Source organism: Pavona decussata, unplaced genomic scaffold (genome assembly GCF_977016875.1).
Source record: "Pavona decussata unplaced genomic scaffold, jaPavDecu1.1 SCAFFOLD_51, whole genome shotgun sequence".
Classification (NCBI taxonomy): Eukaryota; Metazoa; Cnidaria; class Anthozoa; order Scleractinia; family Agariciidae; genus Pavona; species Pavona decussata.
This window is the reverse complement of record NW_028145473.1, coordinates 6,246,242-6,270,101: the sequence shown is the minus strand read 5'-3', so window position 1 is coordinate 6,270,101 and position 23,860 is coordinate 6,246,242. Positions and strand designations below refer to the sequence as shown.

The 23,860-nt window shown below is 38.7% G+C and overlaps 1 protein-coding gene and 3 long non-coding RNA genes across 4 annotated transcripts; 2 read left to right on the top strand and 2 right to left on the bottom strand.

The window, feature by feature from the left end:
- The first annotated feature begins 8 nt into the window (after positions 1 to 8).
- Positions 9 to 23,835, top strand: LOC146481269 (uncharacterized). Its single transcript, XR_014864560.1, has 2 exons — positions 9 to 355; positions 23,642 to 23,835. It is a non-coding gene; the product is annotated as an uncharacterized LOC146481269 (long non-coding RNA).
- Positions 7,236 to 10,802, top strand: LOC146481272 (uncharacterized). Its single transcript, XR_014864557.1, has 2 exons — positions 7,236 to 7,738; positions 10,611 to 10,802. It is a non-coding gene; the product is annotated as an uncharacterized LOC146481272 (long non-coding RNA).
- LOC146481271 (uncharacterized) lies at positions 9,014 to 13,427 on the bottom strand. The gene is made up of 2 exons (XR_014864563.1): positions 12,978 to 13,427; positions 9,014 to 11,176 (listed from the first exon to the last, which is right to left on the bottom strand). It is a non-coding gene; the product is annotated as an uncharacterized LOC146481271 (long non-coding RNA).
- On the bottom strand, positions 15,763 to 17,011 carry LOC146481270 (carbohydrate sulfotransferase 3-like). The gene has a single exon (XM_085108986.1). It carries the CDS (start codon positions 16,951 to 16,953, stop codon positions 15,763 to 15,765), a length of 1,191 nt encoding a protein of 396 aa, XP_084965112.1. The 5' UTR covers positions 16,954 to 17,011.
- Positions 23,836 to 23,860: the final 25 nt, after the last annotated feature.

Below are 23,860 nucleotides of genomic sequence, written 5' to 3'. Positions count from 1 at the left end.
CTGCCAAAGGATCGATCGGCTGTTTCACAGACGCCACGATAGCCTCCATAGGTCAATTTAAATAATATTTTAAAGTCCATAAAACTAATGAATAAAAATGATTCTTGATTTGAAACAACAATTATGTGGTGATTAAAACAAATAATCTAAAAAAAAAATCGAAAATATTTGATGGATTATAATTTCCATATATTTCGAAAGGCACGGCCTTTCTCCTTCAGGGTATGTTTGAGACTGACCCTCTGGCAAGATACGTTACAATTTAAAACAGTTACGAAACTGAGATACTTGAAAAACATAGGCTAAAGTTACATAAACAAAAACGTTACAATTTGAAAATACAACTGGTAAATAGGTATAAGCAAAATAGCTAACGTTACAACGTGGAAAACGAAAACAAAATACGCCACAATGAGTTTTTTACATAATTTTGGAGGATGAAAGACGGGAAAAATGTTCCTGTCTCATCTCTCCTTAAGGGTTCAAGAGTTTGACCTCTGTCGTCTCTAGCTTTGCGTACACTGTCACGATTAGATTAATTTGATGAGTTCGAGAGGAATAAGACTACCGCGAGCTTGATTATTATCTTTCTTTTTGGGCGGGGGAGCTAGTGCTTGTTTTGCGTTTCACCGTTAGAGAGCCAAAGAGGTAAGTAAGTAAGTAAGTAAGTAAGTATTAAAGGGTGGCCCATTCAGTTATATGGCTGTTATCCAGAGGGACCGTGGTCATAAAATGTGACAATAGATATAAATATAAATTAATTAAATAGTAAAGAAAAACTGACTTGCGTTGTCTCGCATACAAATGTTAGAAATGGTGGGTTTTAGTAAAAGTTTAGAAGAAGAAAGCGATTCTGCTCTTTGAATGGTATGTTATTACACTGTATTTCTCTTGACGCTGTGCATGTGCGATGATGATGATGATGATGATGATGATGATGACGATGACGATGATATGTACTTTTACAGTTCCAGATCAACAAGAGATGAACATATGAACAGAGTTAAAGATAATAATAATAAAAATAATAATAATAATAATAATAATAATAATAATAATAATAATAATAATAACAATCTTTATTCCTCCTAAGATAAAAAGACATGTCTTAAGTTACATTCACAATCGTAACTGAATAGTAAAAAGTAAAAGAATGAAGATTATACTTAAAAATTAGCCTATTTACAAACACATTCTTAAATTTATCAGAGTTAATTTCCAGGCGGAAGGTAATTCTGTTTCTAAGAGGATATTTTGTTTTTCTCTTTTTTGGAATAATTTTACTAAGCGGGCAAACGGGGTCGGCTGAACGTACCTTGAAAAGTTTCCTATCTACTTTTTAAAAAAGGTTTCGAACGTCCATTCTCTTTGGTATGTATTTCTTTTAAAGTATCTACAAGGGTGTACATCTAAACAAGCATCTACAATACAAGAGTGTAAGCCTCCCACGTTTTCTAGCGGGGTAAGGTAATACGACTCCCCAAAAACGACCCCATGGGAGGCCACAAGAAAGGGAGCCCTATTAAAAGGAATGCCGAAACATCGAGATAGAGACAGGCGGAATCCCTCCAGTGATCACCTATTAGTCCAGCACTTGGAAACTTTTATCAAATCCGCAACAAACGTAACAACCTTTTTACTTGTTACGGTCAATTTTAATTTCCAAGGGCAAGACTCTTGAACCCTATGAGATGAACAAACGTGATGAAACTTAATCTGTTTATATCTCTATTTTTGTAATGGCACTCTGTCAGGTTTCTGTTTTCTATAACGTAAAATTAAGTGCAAGGCTGATCGGACAGCTAAAATAATTTTATTGCCCGATCAGCCTTGCATTTAATTGTACGTTTTATTCAACATTGCTGATCCTGATCTCCACAAAGATCCGGCTACACTTTGCTGCTGTTTGTACAAGTGGTCCCCGCACTATTCAAGGTTTACCTTATTCTGCTTTCTATGTTTATCAACCAATCATATCTCAACTTTCCATTAGTATCATTTTAAATAACGGTCAATGTTTATTTCCAATTTTTACTTAGCTTTTTGCGGCCCATGAAGAAGGTTAGTTTTGTCTAACCGAAATATTGGGCAATAAAATGACCCTTTCCAGCTGGCCGATCAGCCTTGCATTTGGTTTTACGTTTTATTCAATATTGCTGATCCGGCTACACTTGGCTGCTGTTAAATGTTATTTTCCATTGTTTCCAACTCAATATTATCATGATACATTACCATACCCAAGAACAATGGGAAGATACAATTTAAACCAAGAATAAATTTGAACCACAACATATACGTTCATCTTAACTTCTAACCTACCCCTAGTCACAAAGCTGAAAATGCTAGCCTGTGTAGCGGGAGTGCCGGGGAGGGGAGGGGGAGGGGGAGCAAGAAAAGTCCCCCTTACTTCTCTCACTTTTTGTCTCTCCCCTTCCCCCTCCCCTATTAGACATACTACTTCACCTCTGACCTCCCCTGGCCTTCGAGTGTGACTCAAGTCATGGCTGTCTCATTTATCCCTATATAGAAAATGGGAAAACATCCTACACGTTAAATTCCACACTAGAGAAGCTTGAAATTAAACAGCACATGGACTGCAGTTCTACCAATTAATTTATATGATTCAGTGCAAGAAATGTAACAAGCAATATGTAGAAGAAGCAGAACACACACTTTCGGGATAGATTCACGGAACATAAATAACCCTCCAACAATTAAAGTCATGCCCACTCACCTGCTGTACATTAAGGACGGTGCCTACTTTTGTTACTGCGCATACGTTCTGTGCATCTCGAGATACTCGGGTTTCCTATGGGTGGTGCCTACAAATATAGGGATTTTTTTGCACGGTTTAAAACTATGCGGAAGATGCAGAACTCTCCAAGTTGCAAGCGGTATCCATAAAGAAAGTTGGGGGTCACCGTACATTTTTTTAGAGATAATTAATCTTCAATTTGGGAGAAATTGCCATACATTGCTTAAGAGGTTTTTAGAATTATTGTTGATAAAAAATTATTATCGATAAAAAAATGCGTGGTTACCCCCAATTTTCTCTTTGGATTCCAATAGCCCTTACTAAGATCTGCTTTTCCCGCATAGTCATGAACTGCGCAAAAATACCTCTGTATCAGTAGGCACCATCCTTAAACTCATACCGCTGGAATTGTTACCTCCCGGCGCAAAGCAAGAGGAAGCATACCTCAACCAGAAAGGAAAAACATCTAATGGCCTTAACGGACGCGATGCACCATGAAATGTGAACCCCGTCTACTTGTACTATCTTGCTATCTCTGTTAGTTTGTTTTGTCAACCAGATTATCCTTTAAAAAGTCTGTACACACAACACATAGGTATTTATCTTGTCTATCACATATTCGTAAAGCACGAGTCAAGCTTGAGCCCTAGTCAAGTTCGAGTCACGAGCCAAGTTCGAGTCAGGGTCCAACTTTTATTTTTCTCTTTTTTCCCTTCTTCTTATGTCTTCTGTTTGTTATTCTCTTTTATAATGATGTGCTGGTGGTAAACGGAAAAAAGTAACTTTCAGGTTTGCAACATTTTTCGTTGATATCGATCGCTAGAGCCATTACCGCTGTGACTCGCTGCTACTGTGGAAAGAGATATACGACATCCGTTAGTGTTCATAAAAGTTGGACCCTGACTCGAACTTGGCTCATTAACGGCTCGTGACCCGAACTTGACTCGGGACTTGAACTTGAACTCGGGCTCGAGCTTGACTCGTGCTACGATTAAACACATAAAAGTTGGACCCTGACTCGAACTTGGCTCGTGACTCGAACAGTTGACTCGGTCTCGAGCTTGACTCGTGCTACAAGTAAACTCTAAACCACTTATGGGCTGTTTACATGAAGTGGGGAAGATCCTAGAAGGCGAAACATTTTTTCATTTAGTTTAGACGCAGAAATTTCGGTCGGGATGGTTTCCAAGTGGAGAAGGAAAAGAGGAAAAATTGTCGGTCTTAAGCAGCTGAACGCCCGGCCGTCGCCATCGGTGTTCTTTTTTTGGTCCTAGTACTAGGATGTTCCGAGCGAAGGTAGTTTACGTGGTGCAAGGATCTTCCAATCTCTGAGCTAGGAGCTTTATGACGTCATCAATGTGTGCTATAAGAGCATAGACCATGGAAAACTGCCGTTGATTTTGTTAAATTTACCTCACCTCTACAGACAATAAATTGTTTAAAATCCAAGGCAGTTTAATGACAAAAAACGATTTAGAAAAACATTTCAACAAGAAAATTAACGATAGTAAAACAGCATGACGTTTCGACGACTTCATATCGTCATTGTCAAATGAGTAAAATGGAAATAACTGAAAGGCATATTTATAGGTATTGAAAGTGAGAAAATAAATTAGCATGAAAGCATTCAGGTAAAGAGTTTCGCGCGAATGGAATCCGCTTGCGTGTTCAGTTTCGGTCTTTTGTTCTTGATCCGCAGCATTTCGTAGACCAAACATTCAAATTTGTCACGGCATTTCTTTATGACTTTAAAGTTCTTAATTAAGTTGTTAGGTGTTAAACCATGCGCGTCCCTGAGATGTTTTCCGATCAGATCACTTTCAATACCTATAAATATGCCTTTCAGTTGTTTCCATTTTACTCATTTGACAATGACGATATGAAGTCGTCGAAACGTCATGCTGTTTTACTATCGTTAATTTTCTTGTTGAAAAGTTTAATGACAGTGTCAAAAAACAATAAATATGGGGCGCGCTTTTTCAAAGAAAATACGGTATCCCGAATACGCGAAGGATCTCGTGTACGAACTATGACTTGCTTAGCAGATGACGTATAGGGAAACTTAAGGCGATAAGGCAGAAACCTATGATCTCCTGTGTTTATATCTTGCTGCCTATAAGTTGAAGTTTCCTTGTCATGCCTACTGCACGCGAGTTATGTCTTTTTCCAATAAGTAAAGAAAAAAAGAACATATCAGGTGTTTTTTTTTTTGTTTTTGTTTTTTTGTTATAGTTGTTAGAAAGCGAGAAAGTACTCTGGGCAAGTAGAACCCGAAAACGTAGTTTAGCAAAACACCGCGAATCGCGAAAAGCTGTATTCGATTGATTGGTTTCCCTGTGATGTTGATTGCGCAGGCCTCTTCTTTGTACCAATTCCTCAGAATTTGCCATCAACATTTAGTAAATAACAACAAACTTTGGAGGTTGCGACTTTTCCAAAAGATTGATTTGATATGACAAATCATTGTTTATGGCATTTGCTGGCAGCCATCTGTCAGAGGCAATTGACAACATTTTAAATTTTCCTTTTTTTTTAAATCAATATTAACTTTCAGTATTATGTCATTGCTTTTGATAACCTGTCAATAGTCATAGCCAATTTTGCTTGTTTTCTGAAGCTTTGGGAAGAAACAGGAAATCCAAGATGGTGACCATTTTACTAGTAATGCTTATTACGTAAATAACTTGGTAGCTAAAGTTTGCGAAAGTAAAACAATAAATCAGTTAAATAGGCTTAAATTATGAGCCGTTTCTTTTATATATTATTACAATTTTAGCAGTTTCCTTCCGTTAAGTTCTACCCAGGAGTGGTAGGAGTGATATTGTAATAAATTAAGAAGTTTCAGAAATGTTAAAAGAAAAAAAACAGACGTTTTGGGTATATAACTTCTTCAGTATTAGCGTGCAAGAAAACCGTTTAGAATACGCAATTTATATGAAGACGTCAAACGCATGGAAGCGCTTGCGTGTACGACTGGTAGCGCGCGCATACAGGAAGTCATATTTCACCTGACGCTGAAATTAACATTGAGTGCATTTGGTTAAACCAGGAGTTGAACAGTTCCTAGTTAGAAACTGGTCTTCATTTCACGCTGTTTACGTTGGGTGTTTTTCCCATCGCATACATGCTTACCTCGTACTTGGATATCAGAAATACTGTGACCCCACAGAAAACCCAGAAGTGTTGTAGTGTAAACTTTGTAAATGTTCGCTAAAGCGACTCCTGAGGCTCCGTCCGGTTTCACCAATAGCTGAATAATTAGGCTGATTTAGCAACAGAACAGAAACGTCATTTGAGGACGCGAGAGCTCGCGGAATAGTCTGGACACGATGTCAACTGACGTTCCCGTGCAGTTGCTTACGCAACAGGACGGCTGAGGGAAGGGGACGGTGAAATATCGTTGTGTGGCCAACATGATTTCTTAGTACCTTCGCATTTTTAGGCGATTTTCGACGTAAACTGGTGTCCTCTCATCTGTGACAACCTGAAAACCACGAGTGGTAGGAATGTTACAATCTAGAGTCACGAATACTTGGCCGTCACGTTGGTCACACAAGCGCAATTTGCCGTCCCACCACATCAGCCGTCCTGTTGCGTAAACTCCCTCATATATAGAGAAGAGGGCGTCGACTAATATAATTAAAATGTTTCAGTTTTGTTAAAAAATAACCCAACTAGGGCACAGAAACTGGTATCACTGAATCATTTTTGTCTGCAGGTAGCTAGAATGGAAATGGATTGCAACTCGAAAAAGTTCGCCAATTTTTTCAAGTGCGTATTGGGAATTTTGGAGAAACTGATAAAAACTGATTATAGTTTAATATTCCGCGGAGAAATCATTTCATATCTTACTACCAGTACTTCAATAAGAGTTATTTCACGTAAAAGAAAAGGTTCTTTGTCAAATGTTTAAGCTGTTTTGTCCTTCATACAGCAGAATCTCCTAGCAGAGTGCCCTATTTAATGTAGAGGTTGATTCCAGTTTCCGTGCCCTAGTAGGGTTAGTTTTAACAAAACTGAATCATTATTTTAATGTTCCAATCAATACAAATGTGTTTGTACAAGAAATTTCCTTTTGTTATACCTTTATATGTACAATTGACATTAATTGCCAACGAGTCACCCTCGCAAGGACGCGAGGGTGACGAGGCGGCAGCATTATAAAGCCGACGCGCGAGTTAGTTTTGTTACAGGCAGAAAAAATCGCGAATGAAAATGTAACCATTGCCTGATTTCATACCGTGGGGGTCTGGGTACAAATCTGTGTATTATGGGATATGGGACTCAACACCTACATAGCCAGGAAGAGAACACCGAACTTAACAACATCCTCAAGTTTGGTGTTAATCAAGCTAATATTAGGCAAGATACAGCCATTCAAAAACTCCAAATTTTACTAAGAAATGTATGGAGCGCCGGACGTGACGGACGATTTGTCCGGCGCAGGGGCGGGGGAGAAGACTCCTCAAATTTTCGTATCAGAATCATCCAACAAAACTTGACGTCACATCCGGTCAAATTGGCGCCCAGCAGCCTCTCGCGGCGAAGTCGAATGATGGCGTCTGGGTCGGGCGTGATTTCTTCGGATTTTTGAGCCATCAGTATCAGGAATTGTGAACTGTGGATATGAAAGATGTTGTAAAGATATTGCTTCGACTTCATGAGCAAGGGTTTTCCAAAGGAGTCATTTTTTCTATTGTTTTGACGGAAAATACGAGACAGCTAAGCGTCGTGTCATGGCGAAAATTTCACACTCTCAAAACGAGTGGTGTTCAGACTTTTGGTTCTTGTGGCTTCTGATCGTTCGAAAGCTGAAATTTTAATAGCCTATCCCGAGTGCAACATAATGGAGGAGACATCGTCAGTCATAGTTTAACGTGTTAACATCGGGAACCTAATTATCTCTCGACGTGAAGTGTTGGAAGCCTGTATCATTGAAGCTGTTCCAATTGTCTTCGTTGTAAGAGACTCGTAATCTTCCAGGTGAGTAAATGTAGTTATCTTCATTTCCAGTTCTTTTCTGCCGACGTGAGTACCTTTACATGTGGGCTTTAGAGTAATAAGTCGGTTTTGTGCTTCGTAGTTCTTTAATAAAGACGCAAGGGACGTTCAATTAATAAATAGCTATAGTAATTCTCTTATCTGAAATGCATTTCATATCATGTTGTCCTGCCAATGCAGGCTTGAGGAGGGGCTTGAGTCAGAAAATGTATCTGTGTGGCCTGGTTCATATTGCTAGTGTGAGACAGTTGTTAAAGTTATTGATGTCAAGCCATCTTAAACAATAAATTAAATAGCATTATTGCGAATGACATCATTTCTCAAGTATAGAAAGAAACAACCCCTTCACCCTTTACCTGATCTGCACTCTCACCACTTTGGTGCTCATGGGTTAAGGCTTTTTATACATTTGCACTATAATTATGCACCTGTGACATCAAATTGTGGTAAGAACAAACAGTATGCCACAAGCCACAGACAAGTGGCATGACTGATGTTCTTACCTTGTTTTGAAGTCCTCTTTGGGTTATCAAAGGACACATGGAAGGCCAAATGGACTTTGAAAACTCTTTATGACTGACAATGTCATTTGTAAATCATATAATTATTTACCAGTTACTTCAGTTATGTTAGTTGGTGCCAAATATTTAAGGGTGGGGAATTGTCTTTTTCTCTGTGTCCAAGGTTGGGGAGGAGAACATAAGGTAAAAAAATATATATATATTTGCAAATTCCTGGAGGTTATCTATCAGCGGTAATTGACCCATACATTAAGTTCAAATAACATTGTCTCCTTTGAGCCAATGAAATTCAAAGTTCATTTTGACAAGGAATATTGGGTTCTGTTCAATTTAATGAAAAATCAAAAGTTCAATAACCACACAATCAGTTCAAAAACCACACATCAATTCAGTGACAGTAGACCAATGTAACAAAAACTATAGGTGATTTGTTTTCAATATTCTCTTGTTCATGCTTGTCAAGGATGCAAATGAAAGGCCTGCTTGTAAATTTCATATTCGTTCAATTCAAAGAAGGCTTAAAAATTCAATCACCACACCAAAACAACAAACCTCCCACCCCTTCCCCCCCCCCCCCCGCCCTGCCAAAAAAAAGGGGGGGATTATATAAATGTATATATATTTATTAACCACCTGGGTGATAGCAGACCTCAAAATAAAGAAAATTTACTGGTGTGGGTGTGTTTAGTTCAATGGGTCTTGCAGGTAGGGAAAGGGAAGGAAGTGGACAATTCAATTGAATTCAATTCAATTTTATTCACACTCATTACAACGAAATACAATACATTTTATAGTAAGAAAAAATGAAACGTGCAGAGCACTTAATTGAAGGATTTTACCTTCTACGGAAGAAGTGCGTAGTGGTCAAAGGAGCAAGGCTTTCGTGTTGGCCACTTAACAAATCGACATCAGTTTTCTATGGTCTATACTCTCTTAGTATAAATCTACTAGTGTTCTATCACGAATGCCGTTCTCTGATTGGCTACGCTACTCGCTATCTATTCTGTGATAGATAGTGAGTAGCGGTTTTCAACAAAATGGCAGCCACTTCGTCGCGTTTTCGAAGTGTCTGCGATGAGGATATAATTAATTTACTTGTTTAGTTTTGAACGACCAGTAGATTTATACTAAAACAATTAGATTATTCGCTCTCGATTTCTATGCGTGATAGCTGATTCGGGCTGCGCCCTCATCAGCTATCACGCGATAGAAATCTCGAGCTCATAATCTAATTGTTAAATAGACAATAAAATGACGTCAAACAATGTTCAAAACCCAAGTGGAACCACGAGCCACAGGCGAGTGGTTTCACTGCCAAGTTTTGGACATTTTATGGCGTCATTTTATGGTCTATAAGAGTATAGACCATAGAAAACTGCTGCCAATTTGTTTTTTACAATAACATGGAAAAAGTATGAGCAGAATTGGCAATTTTTTTTCGTTGAAAAAGCGCGCGCATTACAGCCAATCAGCGTGCCGAGATTTGGACAGTTATTGTAAAATACCTTCGTGCAATTAAATAAAATAGGGGAAAGTAGAATTTATAATACTGGTTGAAGAGCTCTGCTAATTAAATTAGGCTTGGGAGATGAAAATACAACAGTAAGGAAAAAAGTGTTTATAGCAAATATATAACTATATAGTACACGTTAATTTTTTTTAATATTATTAATGTTTGGCTATCAAGTAGAAAAAGTTTGTATTTCTTCTTAAAAACATTGTGGCGCAGACACTTAACTTCCATTGGAATTGTTTCCCAGGTTTGTGATGCCACTACTCTAAACCGTGCTAAACCATAATTAGTTCTAGAAAATGGTCTGTACAGGTTTTGACTAGTGGCAAATCTGGTATTATATTTATGGATATCAGAAGCTAGGGAAACAAGATCATGGAGTGCAGGGGGTGATTTTTTATTGTATTGTAATTTATGCACAAGGGAACCAATTTTCAACTTAAAAATGTTCTCTAGCTTAAGGATTTCGAATAGAGTAAAATGTTGCATTATCTCTTTTGTGTGCATAGAAGATGCAGTGAAGGCAGTAATATGGCTTATTTTTATCTTTTTTAATTTTGTTTGGCATGCAGTACCCCAGCTCATTGACCCGTAATTTCGATACGGATATATGAGCGTATAGTATAGTTGTTTAAGCATATTCATAGAGACATAGTATCTAAGTTTATACAAAATTCCAATTCCAAACAAATATGTTTGCATTATATTAATAAGGTTTATAAGTTATATTACATTACCATAGTTTAGAATTTTCCTTACCTACATGAAATTATTAGGGATTTAATGTTTTTAATTTTTCGTTTTAATTATTTTATTTTAGAGATTTAAACAAAAACTCAAAAAGAAAGAGACCGGCAAATCCCCCTAAGACGGCAAGAAAGGAAACAGACAGCGAAAGGAAGAATGCGACAAGACCGGGAGTAACTGCAATGGCCACTTAACTACAGTGTATATGATTTATTATAATTTACTGTGTCAAAGTCAAATAAATGTCTGCTGACAATAATTTTCACATTGGTGTACAGCATCATGTTTGATTACATTGACGTATTCCTATGATCCAACATTTGGTCAGCCAAGCTGTCAAGCTGACCAGCCATATGCCTTAGCTGGGCAGCCACCCACTGGGCCTCCATTACTGTTTTATTTTTTTTTTTAATTTGTTCGCTTTACTTTTTAACTGACTCTTCTTGTCTCTTGACTCTTCTCTCAAGTGCCACAATCCCTGTTTCCCTTTTTACAAGCTCCTCCTTGTCTTCTGCTAACTTTTTGGGCAACACAGTTTGTTCCAGTCTTGTTGCTTTCTTCTGTTCGCTGTCTGTTTCCTTTCTTGCCGTCTCAGGGGGGTTTGCCGGTCTCTTTCCTTTTGAGTTTTTGTTTAAATCTCTAAAAATAAAATAATTAAAAAGAAAAATTAAAAACATTAAATCCCTAAAAATTTCATGTAGGTAAGGAAAATTCTAAACTATGGTAATATAACTTATAAACCCTATTAATATAATGCAAACATATTTGTCCACTTCCTTCCCTTTCCCTACCTGCAAGACCCATTGAACTAAAAACACCCACACCAGTAAATTTTCTTAATTTTGAGGTCTGCTATCACCCAGGTGGTTAACAAGTATATACATTTATATAATCCTCCCTTTTTTGGTGGGCCGGGGGGGGGGGGGGAGGGGAGGGGTGGGAGGTTTGTTGTTTTGGTGTGGTGATTGAATTTTTAAGCCTTCTTTGAATTGAACTAATATGAAATCTCATTTGCATCCTTGACAAGCATGAAGAAGAGAAAGTTGAAAACACATCACCTATAGTTTTTCTTACATAGGTCTACTGTCACTGAACTGATGTGTGTTTTTTGAACTTTTGGTATGGTTATTTGACTTTTTGATTTTCAATGAACCATAGGACTTCTAGATTTTTACAAATTTACCAACGGACCACTAATCTGCATCATTGACAAGAAGGAAGTGGAACTATGTCCAAGAAAAAGCTACATTATTGGACAGCTGTTGCCAAATATGATTACAAAGACAAACAATGGATAAGTGGGCAATAGATTTTTAAATGCATGTAAGCCTGTTACCATTATTTGTAATACATGAATACTTATTAGTTTCACTTGTACTTTCTGCCTACTCCAAATATGGACCACGCTCCCGTAAAACCCTCTCCCCTCCCCTCTCCTCTTATCTGTCCCATTGGAATAAAAAACCTTTCCCCTATAGTTATTCTTACAATTGAGGTCAACTGTCACTGAACTGATGTGTGGTTTTTGAACTGACTGTGTGGTTATTGGATTTTTGATTTTTCATTGAATTGAACAGAATTCAATATTCCTTGTCAAAATGAACTTTGAATTTCATTGGTTCAAAGGAGACAATGTTATTTGAACTTAATGTATGGGCCAATTACTGCTGATAGATAACCTCCAGGAATTTGCAAAGATATATATATATCTTTTTTACTTTATGTTCTCCTCCCCAACCTTGGACACAGAGAAAAAGACAATTCCCCACCCTTAAATATTTGGCACCAACTAACATAACTGAAACAACTGGTAAATAATTATATGATGTACAAATGACATTGTCAGTCATAAAGAGTTTTCAAAGTCCATTTGGCCTTCCATGTGTCCTTTGATAACCCAAAGAGGACTTCAAAACAAGGTAAGAACATCAGTCATGCCACTTGTCTGTGGCTTGTGGCATACTGTTTGTTCTTACCACAATTTGATGTCACAGGTGCATAATTATAGTGCAAATGTATAAAAAGCCTTAACCCATGAGCACCCAAGTGGTGAGAGTGCAGATGAGGTAAAGGATGAAGGGGTTGTTTCTTTCAATACTCGAGAAATAATGTCATTCGCAATAATGCTATTTAATTTATTGTTTAAGATGGCTTGAAATCAATAACTTTAACAACTGTCTCACACTAGCAATATGAACCAGGCTACACAGATACATTTTCTGACTCAAGCCCCTCCTCAAGCCTGCACTGGCAGGACAACATGATATGAAATGCATTTCAGATAAGAGAATTACTATAGCTATTTATTAATTGAACGTCACTTGCGTCTTTATTAAAGAACTACGAAGCACAAAACCGACTTATTACTCTAAAGCCCACATGTAAAGGTACTCACGTCGGCAGCAAAGAACTGGAAATGAAGATAACTACATTTACTCACCTGGAAGATTACGAGTCTCTTACAACGAAGACAATTGGAACAGCTTCAATGATACAGGCTTCCAACACTTCACGTCGAGAGATAATTAGGTTCCCGATGTTAACACGTTAAACTATGACTGACGATGTCTCCTCCATTATGTTGCACTCGGGATAGGCTATTAAAATTTCAGCTTTCGAACGATCAGAAGCCACAAGAGCCAAAAGTCTGAACGCCACTCGTTTTGAGAGTGTGAAATTTTCGCCATGACACGACGCTTAGCTGTCTCGTATTTTCCGTCAAAACAATAGAAAAAATGACTCCTTTGGAAAACCCTTGCTCATGAAGTCGAAGCAATATCTTTACAACATCTCTCATATCCACAGTTCACAATTCCTGATACTGATGGCTCAAAAATCCGAAGAAATCATGCCTGACTCGGACGCCATCATTTGACTTCGCCGTGACAGGCTGCTGGGCGCCAATTTGACCGGATGTGACGTCAACTTTTGTTGGATGATTCTGATACGAAAAAAGTGCCAGGCGCTATGGAGTGTTCCCCCCCGCCCCTGGTCCGGCGTTTCATACATTTCTTAGTAAATTAAGTTTTTGAATGGCTGTATCTCGCCTAATATTCGCTTGATTAACACCAAACTTGAGGATGTTGTAAAGTTCGATCTGCTCTTTCTGGCTATGTGGGTGTTGACTCCCATATCCCATAATACACAGACTCGTACCCAGACCCCCACGGTATGAAATCAGGCAATAAGGTTAACATAAGGTAATGTAAGAGTGACATCGCGGTATTTTTTATCTAAACCAATCACATCAGGAGTATCATGATCGGTGAGCGCTAGTACCCAGATTCTTCTTACACACGCGCGGACTTAAATTTTGTAAACAATGTGGCGAATTTAGTTGTCTTCGCTCTGTTTGAGAGATTTGGATAAGAATAGCGGTGTTTATAAGTCTTCCTGTATTAGGATGGTGTATAAAAATAGCAAAGATCTTTTATAAACGCTAGGAAACTTTGCAGAAGTTTTCATGTTTAGGAGCAATCGAATTTTTCCTACGCGCCATCTTATTTTTCGATCTTGCGCGACAGTGTGGAAATGTTAAGCTCTAATAGCAGATTTGTTGCTCCGTTGGTGGACGGCGGAAGTTCCGACGGCTCTTTCAATCGAGGAGGTAAGAGAATTCAAATCTTAACTGTTTGTAGTGTGTTTTGTTTTCTGAGGAGGGAGAAATTTTCTTAAAGTAACCTTTAGTCTTTAATCATGATAATATTCAAATTGCAAGCTAATACGGACAATAGAGGGCCAGTGTCGTTATGTGAATCCATGTGGTCGGTAACATAATATGCACAATAAAGATATCATTCCAAACTGATACAGTGCGGACCAAAACGAATCCTTAATTATATAGGGATCTACCAAATATTTTAGATTTCATCTTTTTTTTAGTCAAATTTAGTGGGTTTTTTTTGTTGATGTTTAGGTTCTGTTTGAGGGAGATGCACATTGGAGCTGCTTGAATACAGGAGAAATATTTCAAGTCAATTGCAACTTAGCTTTGTGCCATTCTTCTATTTTCTTTTAAAATGACCATACTTGTGGCTCATTAATTCAATAAATTGGATTTGAAAAGCTCATTTTTATTGTAAAATTCTGTTATTCCCAGGTTGATAGCTATTCTTGTACACATTAAAGTTGTTTATTTTGGTTTTTGTATGAGCTCAAACAGGTAATGCAAGGGCCGCAGATGTTTCACCTCTAATCTACCTCACAAATTTAGATTTTATAGACATTCTAAACAACAAAGAATAGCATGAGAGTTTTGCAATGCTTTATTAAACAATGATTCAGTTTGAAAAATGTTTTGTAGTCTGTTTACTTCTTAATTTTCATTCGGCACGCAACGGTGACAGTTTTTACTCGTTGGCACTCTACCGGCAGGTATTACTAGTCTGCTACTAATGCGCCAATCAATTGGAAAATTCACCATCCCCCACCCCCACCCCGCCATCCCCGGAAACCCCCGGGCATTTGAACTTTTGAAAATTAAGTTAATTGTTTAAATTCCCGCCTCCCGGGGAAAAAACTCTGTTTACGTGCCCTGAAGAGCTTTCCTCAAGAACAATTTGTCAGCTTTTTATACCAAGCGGCTCGAGAATCTCAACTTTGTCAATCAAGTGAGCCTCACGAATATTTCGTACAAAGCCACGGTTAGTATAGTAGACTAGCGAGGCCCACTCAATTAACTAGCAGTGACGAGTGTTGCACGAAATACTTCGCATAGGGCTATTTCCGCGGATCGACTTACGAGATGCGACTTTTTCAGAGCATAATTTTCACCACGCACACATGACAACAAATGGCAGAAATAACCATGTTACCACGTTTATCCTTCAGTGCTGATGCTCGCTGTTTTTAGTTTCTCAGTAAAATTGAGTAGTTTCTGTTAGCATCAAAGGTCAGAATTGTTTTGAAATATTCTCATCTTTGTACCCATTTTTTCAAGAAAATATAAAGGCGAATCTCACGTTTACCGATTGCCGTAGACGCGATTCTACATCTCTCCATCGTCATTAAAGTAGCTGTTTATTCGGCACTCTTGTATTTCGGGAGGAAACCTAATTTTTTCTTAGCCTCGTGGTTTCGTTTACTGGTTTCATCACCATTTTTTTACCTTCAACTTGAAAACCTGTATTTTGTATTGTAATCCGAATGTGCGGTGTATGCAGCATTGTAGCAAAATAAAACAATGTTAACAAATATGTAAAAAATATTCCCGTGGACATCCACATTTATTTCCCCTTGTTTTTCCACTTAGCGTAGCCAAGAATATTCATGAGGTCGCCACAAGCATCTTCCACAGCTGTTATGAAGGCTTCGGGTGCGTTTTTCCACTTGTCAATGGCCGCTGTAGCATTCCTGTTTAGTGAGTAGGGATCCTTACTAGTCACAGCATCGTTCTTCACGTGTTCATTTATCCATTCATGAACGCTGATTGACCAATCAAATCCCGCAAATCTGTACAGTTCTTTTGCTATATTTACTGTATCAAACACAAGGTCTTCGTATCGAATGACCATAAAACGCTTCTGAAGCCAAGAGGGCGGAGATATTAAACCAAAACGTATATTTTTCAGAATGGAGTCACAAAGTCCGCGAATATTTTCAGCAAAGCTTGGATGCGAATGGTTTTGAATCCATTTAGTTGAATAAACCATAGAGTACACGACAGCTCGGGGATCGCGAACTAAGTGAACTAATTTCAAATCGTATTGGTCAGGCTGTTTGAAAAGCTCTTTTAAAGTTTGTATCGTGTTGTTTGGAACTCGCGCGGTCAAAACTTTGATAACTGTATAATTATACGAATTACAAGCTTTGCTGAGCAAGGTTTTTGAAAACGGCGCGCATTTCCGACACAAAGGTTCCCTGGATAGTGCGTTACTTCGCCAGCGAAACGGGGTCTTAGAAAATGCCGAAAGAGTAGAATTTCTGATGTTACTAAAGTCGCATTGAAGAAAGCTATTTAGTACTCTGATAGTAGAGTCTTTGTAGCTTGTCGGCTCTTTTCCTTCATTAAAAAACTGAACATGGAACAAATTGAGGAGGACGGTGTGTAATGGTTCAAACAAATACATAACTTTCGGACTCGTGTTAAAAATCTCTCCAAGCAAAGAAGATCCTCCTCTACCTGGACTTAATATCATGAGGTTTTTTCGTCTTCCAGACTGTCTAGATAATCGTATACTTTTATCTGCCTTATTTTCCCGCCTTTTGTTGTTCGCTAGGGACGACTGATCTACTCCTTTGTCTGATTGCAGAGTTTCTTTTCTCCATTGCTGCTGTTGTTCGCCTTGAACTTGTGACGTCATTCCTTTGACAAAACACAGGCGTGGTTTCCATGGTGACACTAAAACCTTGTTGTAAATGAACACCAAGCACAACAACATGAAAGAAAGAACCAGAAACACGGCTCTCAATCTCATGACTGTAATCAATAGTTCCCTTGATCCATGTTTGTCTTTGCAGGCAATTTTGTTTCTTTCCGATCTAGAGAGGCAAGAAAAACATACCGAGTCAGCAATTGTTGCGTCTTATTATTCCACTTTTATGTCATTTCACCAAATAAGGTCAAGAGAACGCGCAAAATATGAGACCGTAATACACCGTTGTGTCCCGGTTTGACCGGTTTAAAATAGAACGAATACGGGCAGCGACATTTCACTGGCTTTCTGTGTTGTTTACGCAATTCGCACGCACCATATACTGACGGACAGATAATGCCGGGTGTATTTCAACAATCTTACCATTAAATTGAAGCCAAAAATAGCAAAATTTTTTTGTAGTGGAATAATAAATCTCCTATTCGAAGGTTTTACATATAATACGCGCGAACAGTTTGCACATTGCTCGCAAAATATCCGCGCGCGTATTATATGTAAAACCATCCATCGAATAAGATCCTATATTTAATGCCTTAGTCAATTCTAGCACTGCCCGCATCCCCCCCCCCCCCCGGGCACTGAAAGTGGGGTATTTTACATTGTCCGTCCTCCGGGTGGGGAATTAGTACAATTGTCCTCTGACAATACTGCAACTTTCTTTCAATGATAAGTTCAGCGCTGGGCAAGGACGATAAATTTGCGATTAACTTTGCCAGTTAAGGAGGACAAAACTCCACAATATGAACGGTCAATGGAGCAATACTTAAACATGGAACATGGCCTGTTTTCCTTGATGCTAAGCCCTGCCAATAAAGAAATGGCTATTCCCTCCTAAACGAGCATGGAGACCTACCTGTTTTATTTCGTTAATTTAACTTAGCTGTTACCCTCTTTATGCTTAAAACTTTTAGAACAAATTGACGCGGGCACAAAATAGTGATACTGAGAACTCGCACGCAAGAAATGTTTTGGGTCGATACTGCTTCATATTGTGCTTCCCATTAAGAAAGGACATTTGAATAGCTCGTTTGTCCCCGTCTTGGAGCGCGCATTTGCCGGTTTGTTTTTCAAAAAATCCTAATACCCAGAGGCCAGTCGGAGTGGGGCGGGGGGGGGGGGAGGGGGGTGGGGATTTGCCACTGTTGGAAATGACCCATGCATAAGTAAGTACGGAATAAAATCACAAATTACTACAAACATCAGTCAGGGCTCATCTTTGTTCCCAGCCATTTTCACACGAGAAGACGGCAATTAAGAGACGGACACTTTTTTTGGACGAACAAGTCGTTTAAGAGTGAATATTAGAAGAACATGGTTTTGGGCGTAAAATTCCTCTGATTTTATCTGTCGATTTGATCAAAAAATTTGGACAACCTTTACGTCCACAAAGCGTGACCATGTCAAATTCACACCAAGATAACTTGTTCGTCCAAAATATTGTCAGTCCGTTGACTTTTTTGTAGAGTGAAAACTGACGACAATATTTGGAGTCATTTCCATTATCGGGAAGCCGGCATACAGAGTGAACCAAACCAAACAACATAATATATAAACATATGACACTAGGCAGTCGGGTGACATGAACAAACCAGAAATTATAGAACACTTAAAATACACCTTTAAAAGTTATTCCCTGTTTACATTTTAATAAATGAAGAAGTAAATTACTTTCGAAAATTATGATCATAAGTATTTGTTTCTCTCTGAAAAAAAAAATTATAATCATATTCGGATGAAACTAAAATTTGAAATTGTTGGCTTTTGTAGAGGGAGGAAAACCAGATATTTGGATTTTCAAAGTGGTTTTATGCCTTCTCTAAATAATATTGGGGAAGAAAAAGAAATTCTTAGATTTACTGTGTATTTGTACTCACTTTCTTTCTCTCCTGGACTCTTAGTAGCGTTGCAAAACTGAGTTTACATCAGTGAGTTGAAACCTCATTCAATACTAAACCAGATTATTTTCACAAGAACGTGTTGACGGTTTTTAAAAGGGAATGTATTAAAATTGCTTTATGATATGAAGGATCACATTATTGTAAGAGTGGAGCAGGTTGCTATAGAAATCGCAAAGGACAATCGGTTTCTTTCATAACGTGAGTTCATAATACAGTCAACTCTCGCCTTGGGGACACTTCGCTATTACGGACACCTCGATAATATAGACAGCAGCTAAATCCCCGGTAAAAATAGAGTAAAGACGTTTGACTAAAATAAATTCCCGCTTTTACGGACTCTCGCTTTTAAGGACACCAACTCGCGGTCCCGAGGGTGTCCACAATAAAGGGAGTTGACTGTATCCAGTAATATGCCTGTGAAGTAAAAGGATATGAATTTATATAAATATATATGTACGCACTTCGGATAAAAGAAAATATGCTGAGAGGAAAAGATCCTCGGTTTTATCCACGCAACCAGACTGTTGTGAATTTTTATTATTATTTTTTTTCGCAACAGTTTGGTTGTGTAGATAACTGCGAGAATCTATTTAACCTTTAATAGTCTGTTTACTACCTGTCAGTTTCCTTCGCTAACAGGAACTCCTATCTTGTGAATCGGAAGTAAGAGTCAAAATGGATTGAAATCAACCAATCTGACGCCGTGAAAGCTGTCGAAATAAACTACTTGTTTTCTAAGACATCCGCTCATTTTAAGCAATACAAATGTCCTTAGTTTATAACAATTTAGTGTTCCCGCGTTGTCACTGCACAAAAAAGCCACACAAATATGTCCTCAAGACCAGAGAAAAAAATTCTCCTGCAGTCGGATTCAAGTTACTGCCCGATTCCAAATTTAAAAAGAGAAAGAAAAATTTGTCGTCGTTTGTCTACGTCGTCCTTCAAACGTGAAATTAGGAAACTTCGCGGTCAAAGAAAAAGCAAAAACATGACCTGAGAGTGTCATCCAGGTGCAAATTTATTGTTTTACTTACTAAATCTACCGGGGTTTTTTGATGTTCTCGTTGCATCTTAAACTCCCAAGTCACTCTGGTTTTGAGTGACGGGGGGAGGGGGTGGGGGGGGGGAAGTAGTTTTGTTTCACCATTTTGCTAAGCCCCCTCAGTTGTTTTAGCCTTGCTACGGGCCTGATTTAAGATTAATTGCTCTGCCTCAGGAGCTGTCTTGAACATATCATGCCTCCTCTGCCATAACTACTGTCGGAAAAAAAGCTAACCAATTCTCCAACAATGAATTAAGTTTACAGTTCGGCTTAGCCAATAATCCACATTCTAACACATTTAACATTTCCACCATCCTTGACCTACTGATAACAACTATATCCGAAGAATTGCGAAGACTTCCGAAGACGCCCGAACGTTTCCGAAGACGTTCCGAATAATTCTGAAGTTCTCAAGAAAATGATTATGCTCCATACGGACCTTAAAAAATCAGAGAATTCGGGGAAAGTATCGTCATTTACTCATCTTACATGGACTTTCGTTTCTCGCCCTGGTTTGAGTTTACACATTTTTGAAAAGTGTGTCAATTAAGGCTGGTGAGTTGGCGTGAGATCGAAGTTTTCAACCCGCAGGCGTGAGAGTTAGCAGGTATAGCAGAGGCAACTGTTGTTGACTACAAATCATAAGACAATATTGTGTATATATTTCGGCTTACCTAACAGAGAGCTTCCTCGCAGGCTAGGCAAAACAACTACAGTTATATTTTAAGCGATGACGTCACGGACTTAGTGACCTTGCCTTTGAGTGCGGAGAGTTCTTTCAGTGCTTTTCATATGAAAATGAAACCTAGTTAGCATACGACGGCAGCATATGATTTATATATGAAATTCCATGAGGTTTGTATCAAAACAAAGTCAACTCCCTCCGTTTATCGACTTCAAATATTTATTCATACAATTGAACTACTACAGACATGATGAAAGCTGAAAAACAACCTATTTCTGACTTTTATCTGTCATCAGCTTTGCGAAAACAAGGCCAAACTACGTGCACTTGAAATGGGCCATTTCACTTCTGTATTTTTGGTAGCCTCCCACGCAGACGTCCTCAGGGGCTCGTCACGCAATTCCTCCCCCACGCGTGACGAACCCCTAAGGGTGGGAGGCTATATTTTTGGCGGCTTTTTGGCGATTCAATGTCACGCGAGGTCAAAAAACTGTTTGGTGCGACGCTAAGCCATTTTATATTCAACCTATCTATTTTTCAAGGAAATAAACCATTTGATCTTTAGCTAAACAAGTTCACATTAGGGCGTGGGACCAGTTGTTATTTGGCTGAACGATCTGAAGTCAAACTAAACCATTCAGTAGCCTGCGTGCAGACGTCTCCAATTTCCTTTGTACACAGGCTAACCATTCAGTTGTCGTCCGGTTGAGCCATTTGTCATCAATCGTCTCTCGGTTGATAAACTATTTGTCAACCCGCTAACCCGTCTAATACTATCTTATATCACACTTATCCATTTATAAGCAGTGTACGTTTAACTGAGCTAAATAATTTTACAACAGTACACTAGCCCGTTTGTTGCCACACTTTAATAATCATTTGATTTCACGTATGAAAGATAGATGGATTTTGATTTACATACACCGATTCTGGTTAGGGTGTTCTTTTTTATCATTGGGGACTGGACAAAATGTTACCTGTCTAAATCGTTTATTGATGGATTAAACCATTTCACAAATGACAACTAGGCTATTCGTATTGTGGCAACTTCACTGTTCTAACGCATTTATTCCATTCTGCAATTCACCACTGGATCATTTCTGTTTACTCTTTGCCATTTGGCACTTGTGTTTTTGGCGGTGAGGGCTGCCGCATGTTGATACGCGATTGCCGAGGACAACTTGAGATGGCAACTTCAGGTAAGCCTTTTTCATGAAAATCACGTTGTAGGAAACTTTTGTTGAAGCATCAAAATGTACGACTAAACTTTCTTGACTACACATTTTTCCTTGTAAGATTGATCGGCTCTGCTTGTTGAGATAAGACTTCGAACGCGGCCTTTGTTCCGCAACGCACGAGAGGGTTATCGAATGGTCCCTTCAAATTTTCTAGTGCTCGCAAAAATTTGACCTTCGCCTTTGGCCTTGGCCCTTTGCCTTTAATTAAGACTTCCTCGTGCTCGCAAAATTTTCGCAATTGCTCGTATGCTCGGATTCTTATTAAAGTTTGCTCGATTGCTCGATTGCTTGGTTTTTGGTACAGAAATAAATGTATCCCTGCGTGGTACTGAACTCCAATGAATGTGACTGTCAAGTTCAGTTGAATGCACCCGACAATAACCTGTGGCCCAGTTAGGCGTTAACATACATGCTATAATTGGGATCGTGATAAATGAGTATCACTGCTTGTGCTCGCAAAAATAACTGACAGTGCTCGCATCCTCGGGAATGCTCGCAAAGACCATTTGATGAATGAATGAATGAATGAATGAATGAATGAATGAATGAATGAATGAATGAATGAATGAATGAATGAATGAATGAATGAATGAATGAATGAATGAATGAATGAATGAATGAATGAATGAATGAATGAATGAATGAATGGATGGATGGATGGATGGATGGATGCATGGATGGATGGATGGATAACTTTATTCGATACCATTCACGCTGTGAATGCTGTGCCGCACGCTATGAATACTGGACGCTGTGTGTGTGCTGTGCCGAAAACTTTTTTCGCGTAAGCTTTGAAATTCTGCAAAAAACAGTTTAAATCACTATCGGAATCCACTTTCTTCGACAACAAGGAGAAGCCATGTTGCTTTGGCTCACAAGGGCGCTCTCTCTACGTTTCTTCTACAGTTACCAGAGGCTACGTAAGTGGAGTCTTTGCTCGGTAAAAGTTTATGATCCACAGAAAAGAACACTTTCTTCGGCTTTCGCGATGAATGCAGTTGCGTGTGCTGTGCATTGTTATGAGGACTACAAGACAAAGATTACAGAACAAAGATAACAAGTATAAGGGCAGTCGCCGCTTTTGCTTAGCCTGGGCGCGAAAAAAATGCGCTCCCCTCCCGTCGCGCGTGACTCGCGCTCCGCGCTAGCCTCGTGCTTGTCTCCGCTCGCCTGAAAAACGCATATAAAAAATAAAATAAAAATAACAGCGCCTGTTCTGCAGGCTGCTTTTGCTAGTAGTGTTTCCACAACGGCTTACAGTATTTGTGTAATTTCCGAATTCGTTAAGCAGCTGTCAACTCTTTTTCAAAAACGGTTCGTTTAAACGTTTTCTTTCTCCCCCGGCCGGGGAGGGGGGACTTCTATGAGAGTATGGGCGGGGAGGTTCTTCGGAAATTTTGAATTAAACACCTAAAGGAACCAATCTGGGCGTGGTCAAAGCTTTTTTTTTTTAGTAAAAACCAGTGATAAACTGTTTGCAAGGACCACCGTGACAAAATAAAAGTACCGGATCCTGTAGTGAAGGATCTAATCAGCAAAAAAATTGTAAAGCAAATAATCTAAAAAAAGAGCAAGGCTGATTTCACGGTCAGGGAAGTATATTTTCCAATATTTCGAAAGGCACGGCCTTTCTTCTTCAGGGTATGTTTGAGATAATCTCGTACCCCGATCTCAGTCGTCGGTTCGGGAATGTCGAAATGTGCCTGACCGTGGGAGATCTGGGTACGAGATTATGTTTGAGACTGACCCTGTGGCAAGATACGTTACAATTTAAACAGTTACAATCTGATAGATACCTGAAAAAAGGCTTAAGTTGCATAAACAAAAACGTTACAATTTGAAATTTGAAAATACAACTGGTAAATAGGTATAAGCTAACGTTACAACGTGGTAGACGAAAACAAAATACGTAACAATGAGTTAATTACATAATTTAGGAAGATGAGAGACGGGAAAAATGTTCATGTCTCATCTCTCCTATTAAGGCCTAAGGGTTCAATAGTTTGACCTCTGTCGATGAGGTATGCCTCTCTAGCTTTGCGTACACTGTCACGATTAGATTTGATGAGTTCGAGAGGAATTAGTA

Coding starts and splice junctions, on each gene's coding strand:
- LOC146481270 (XM_085108986.1), bottom strand. CDS start 16,953: ATGAGATTGAGAGCCGTGTTTCTGGTTCTTTCTTTCATGTTGTTGTGC.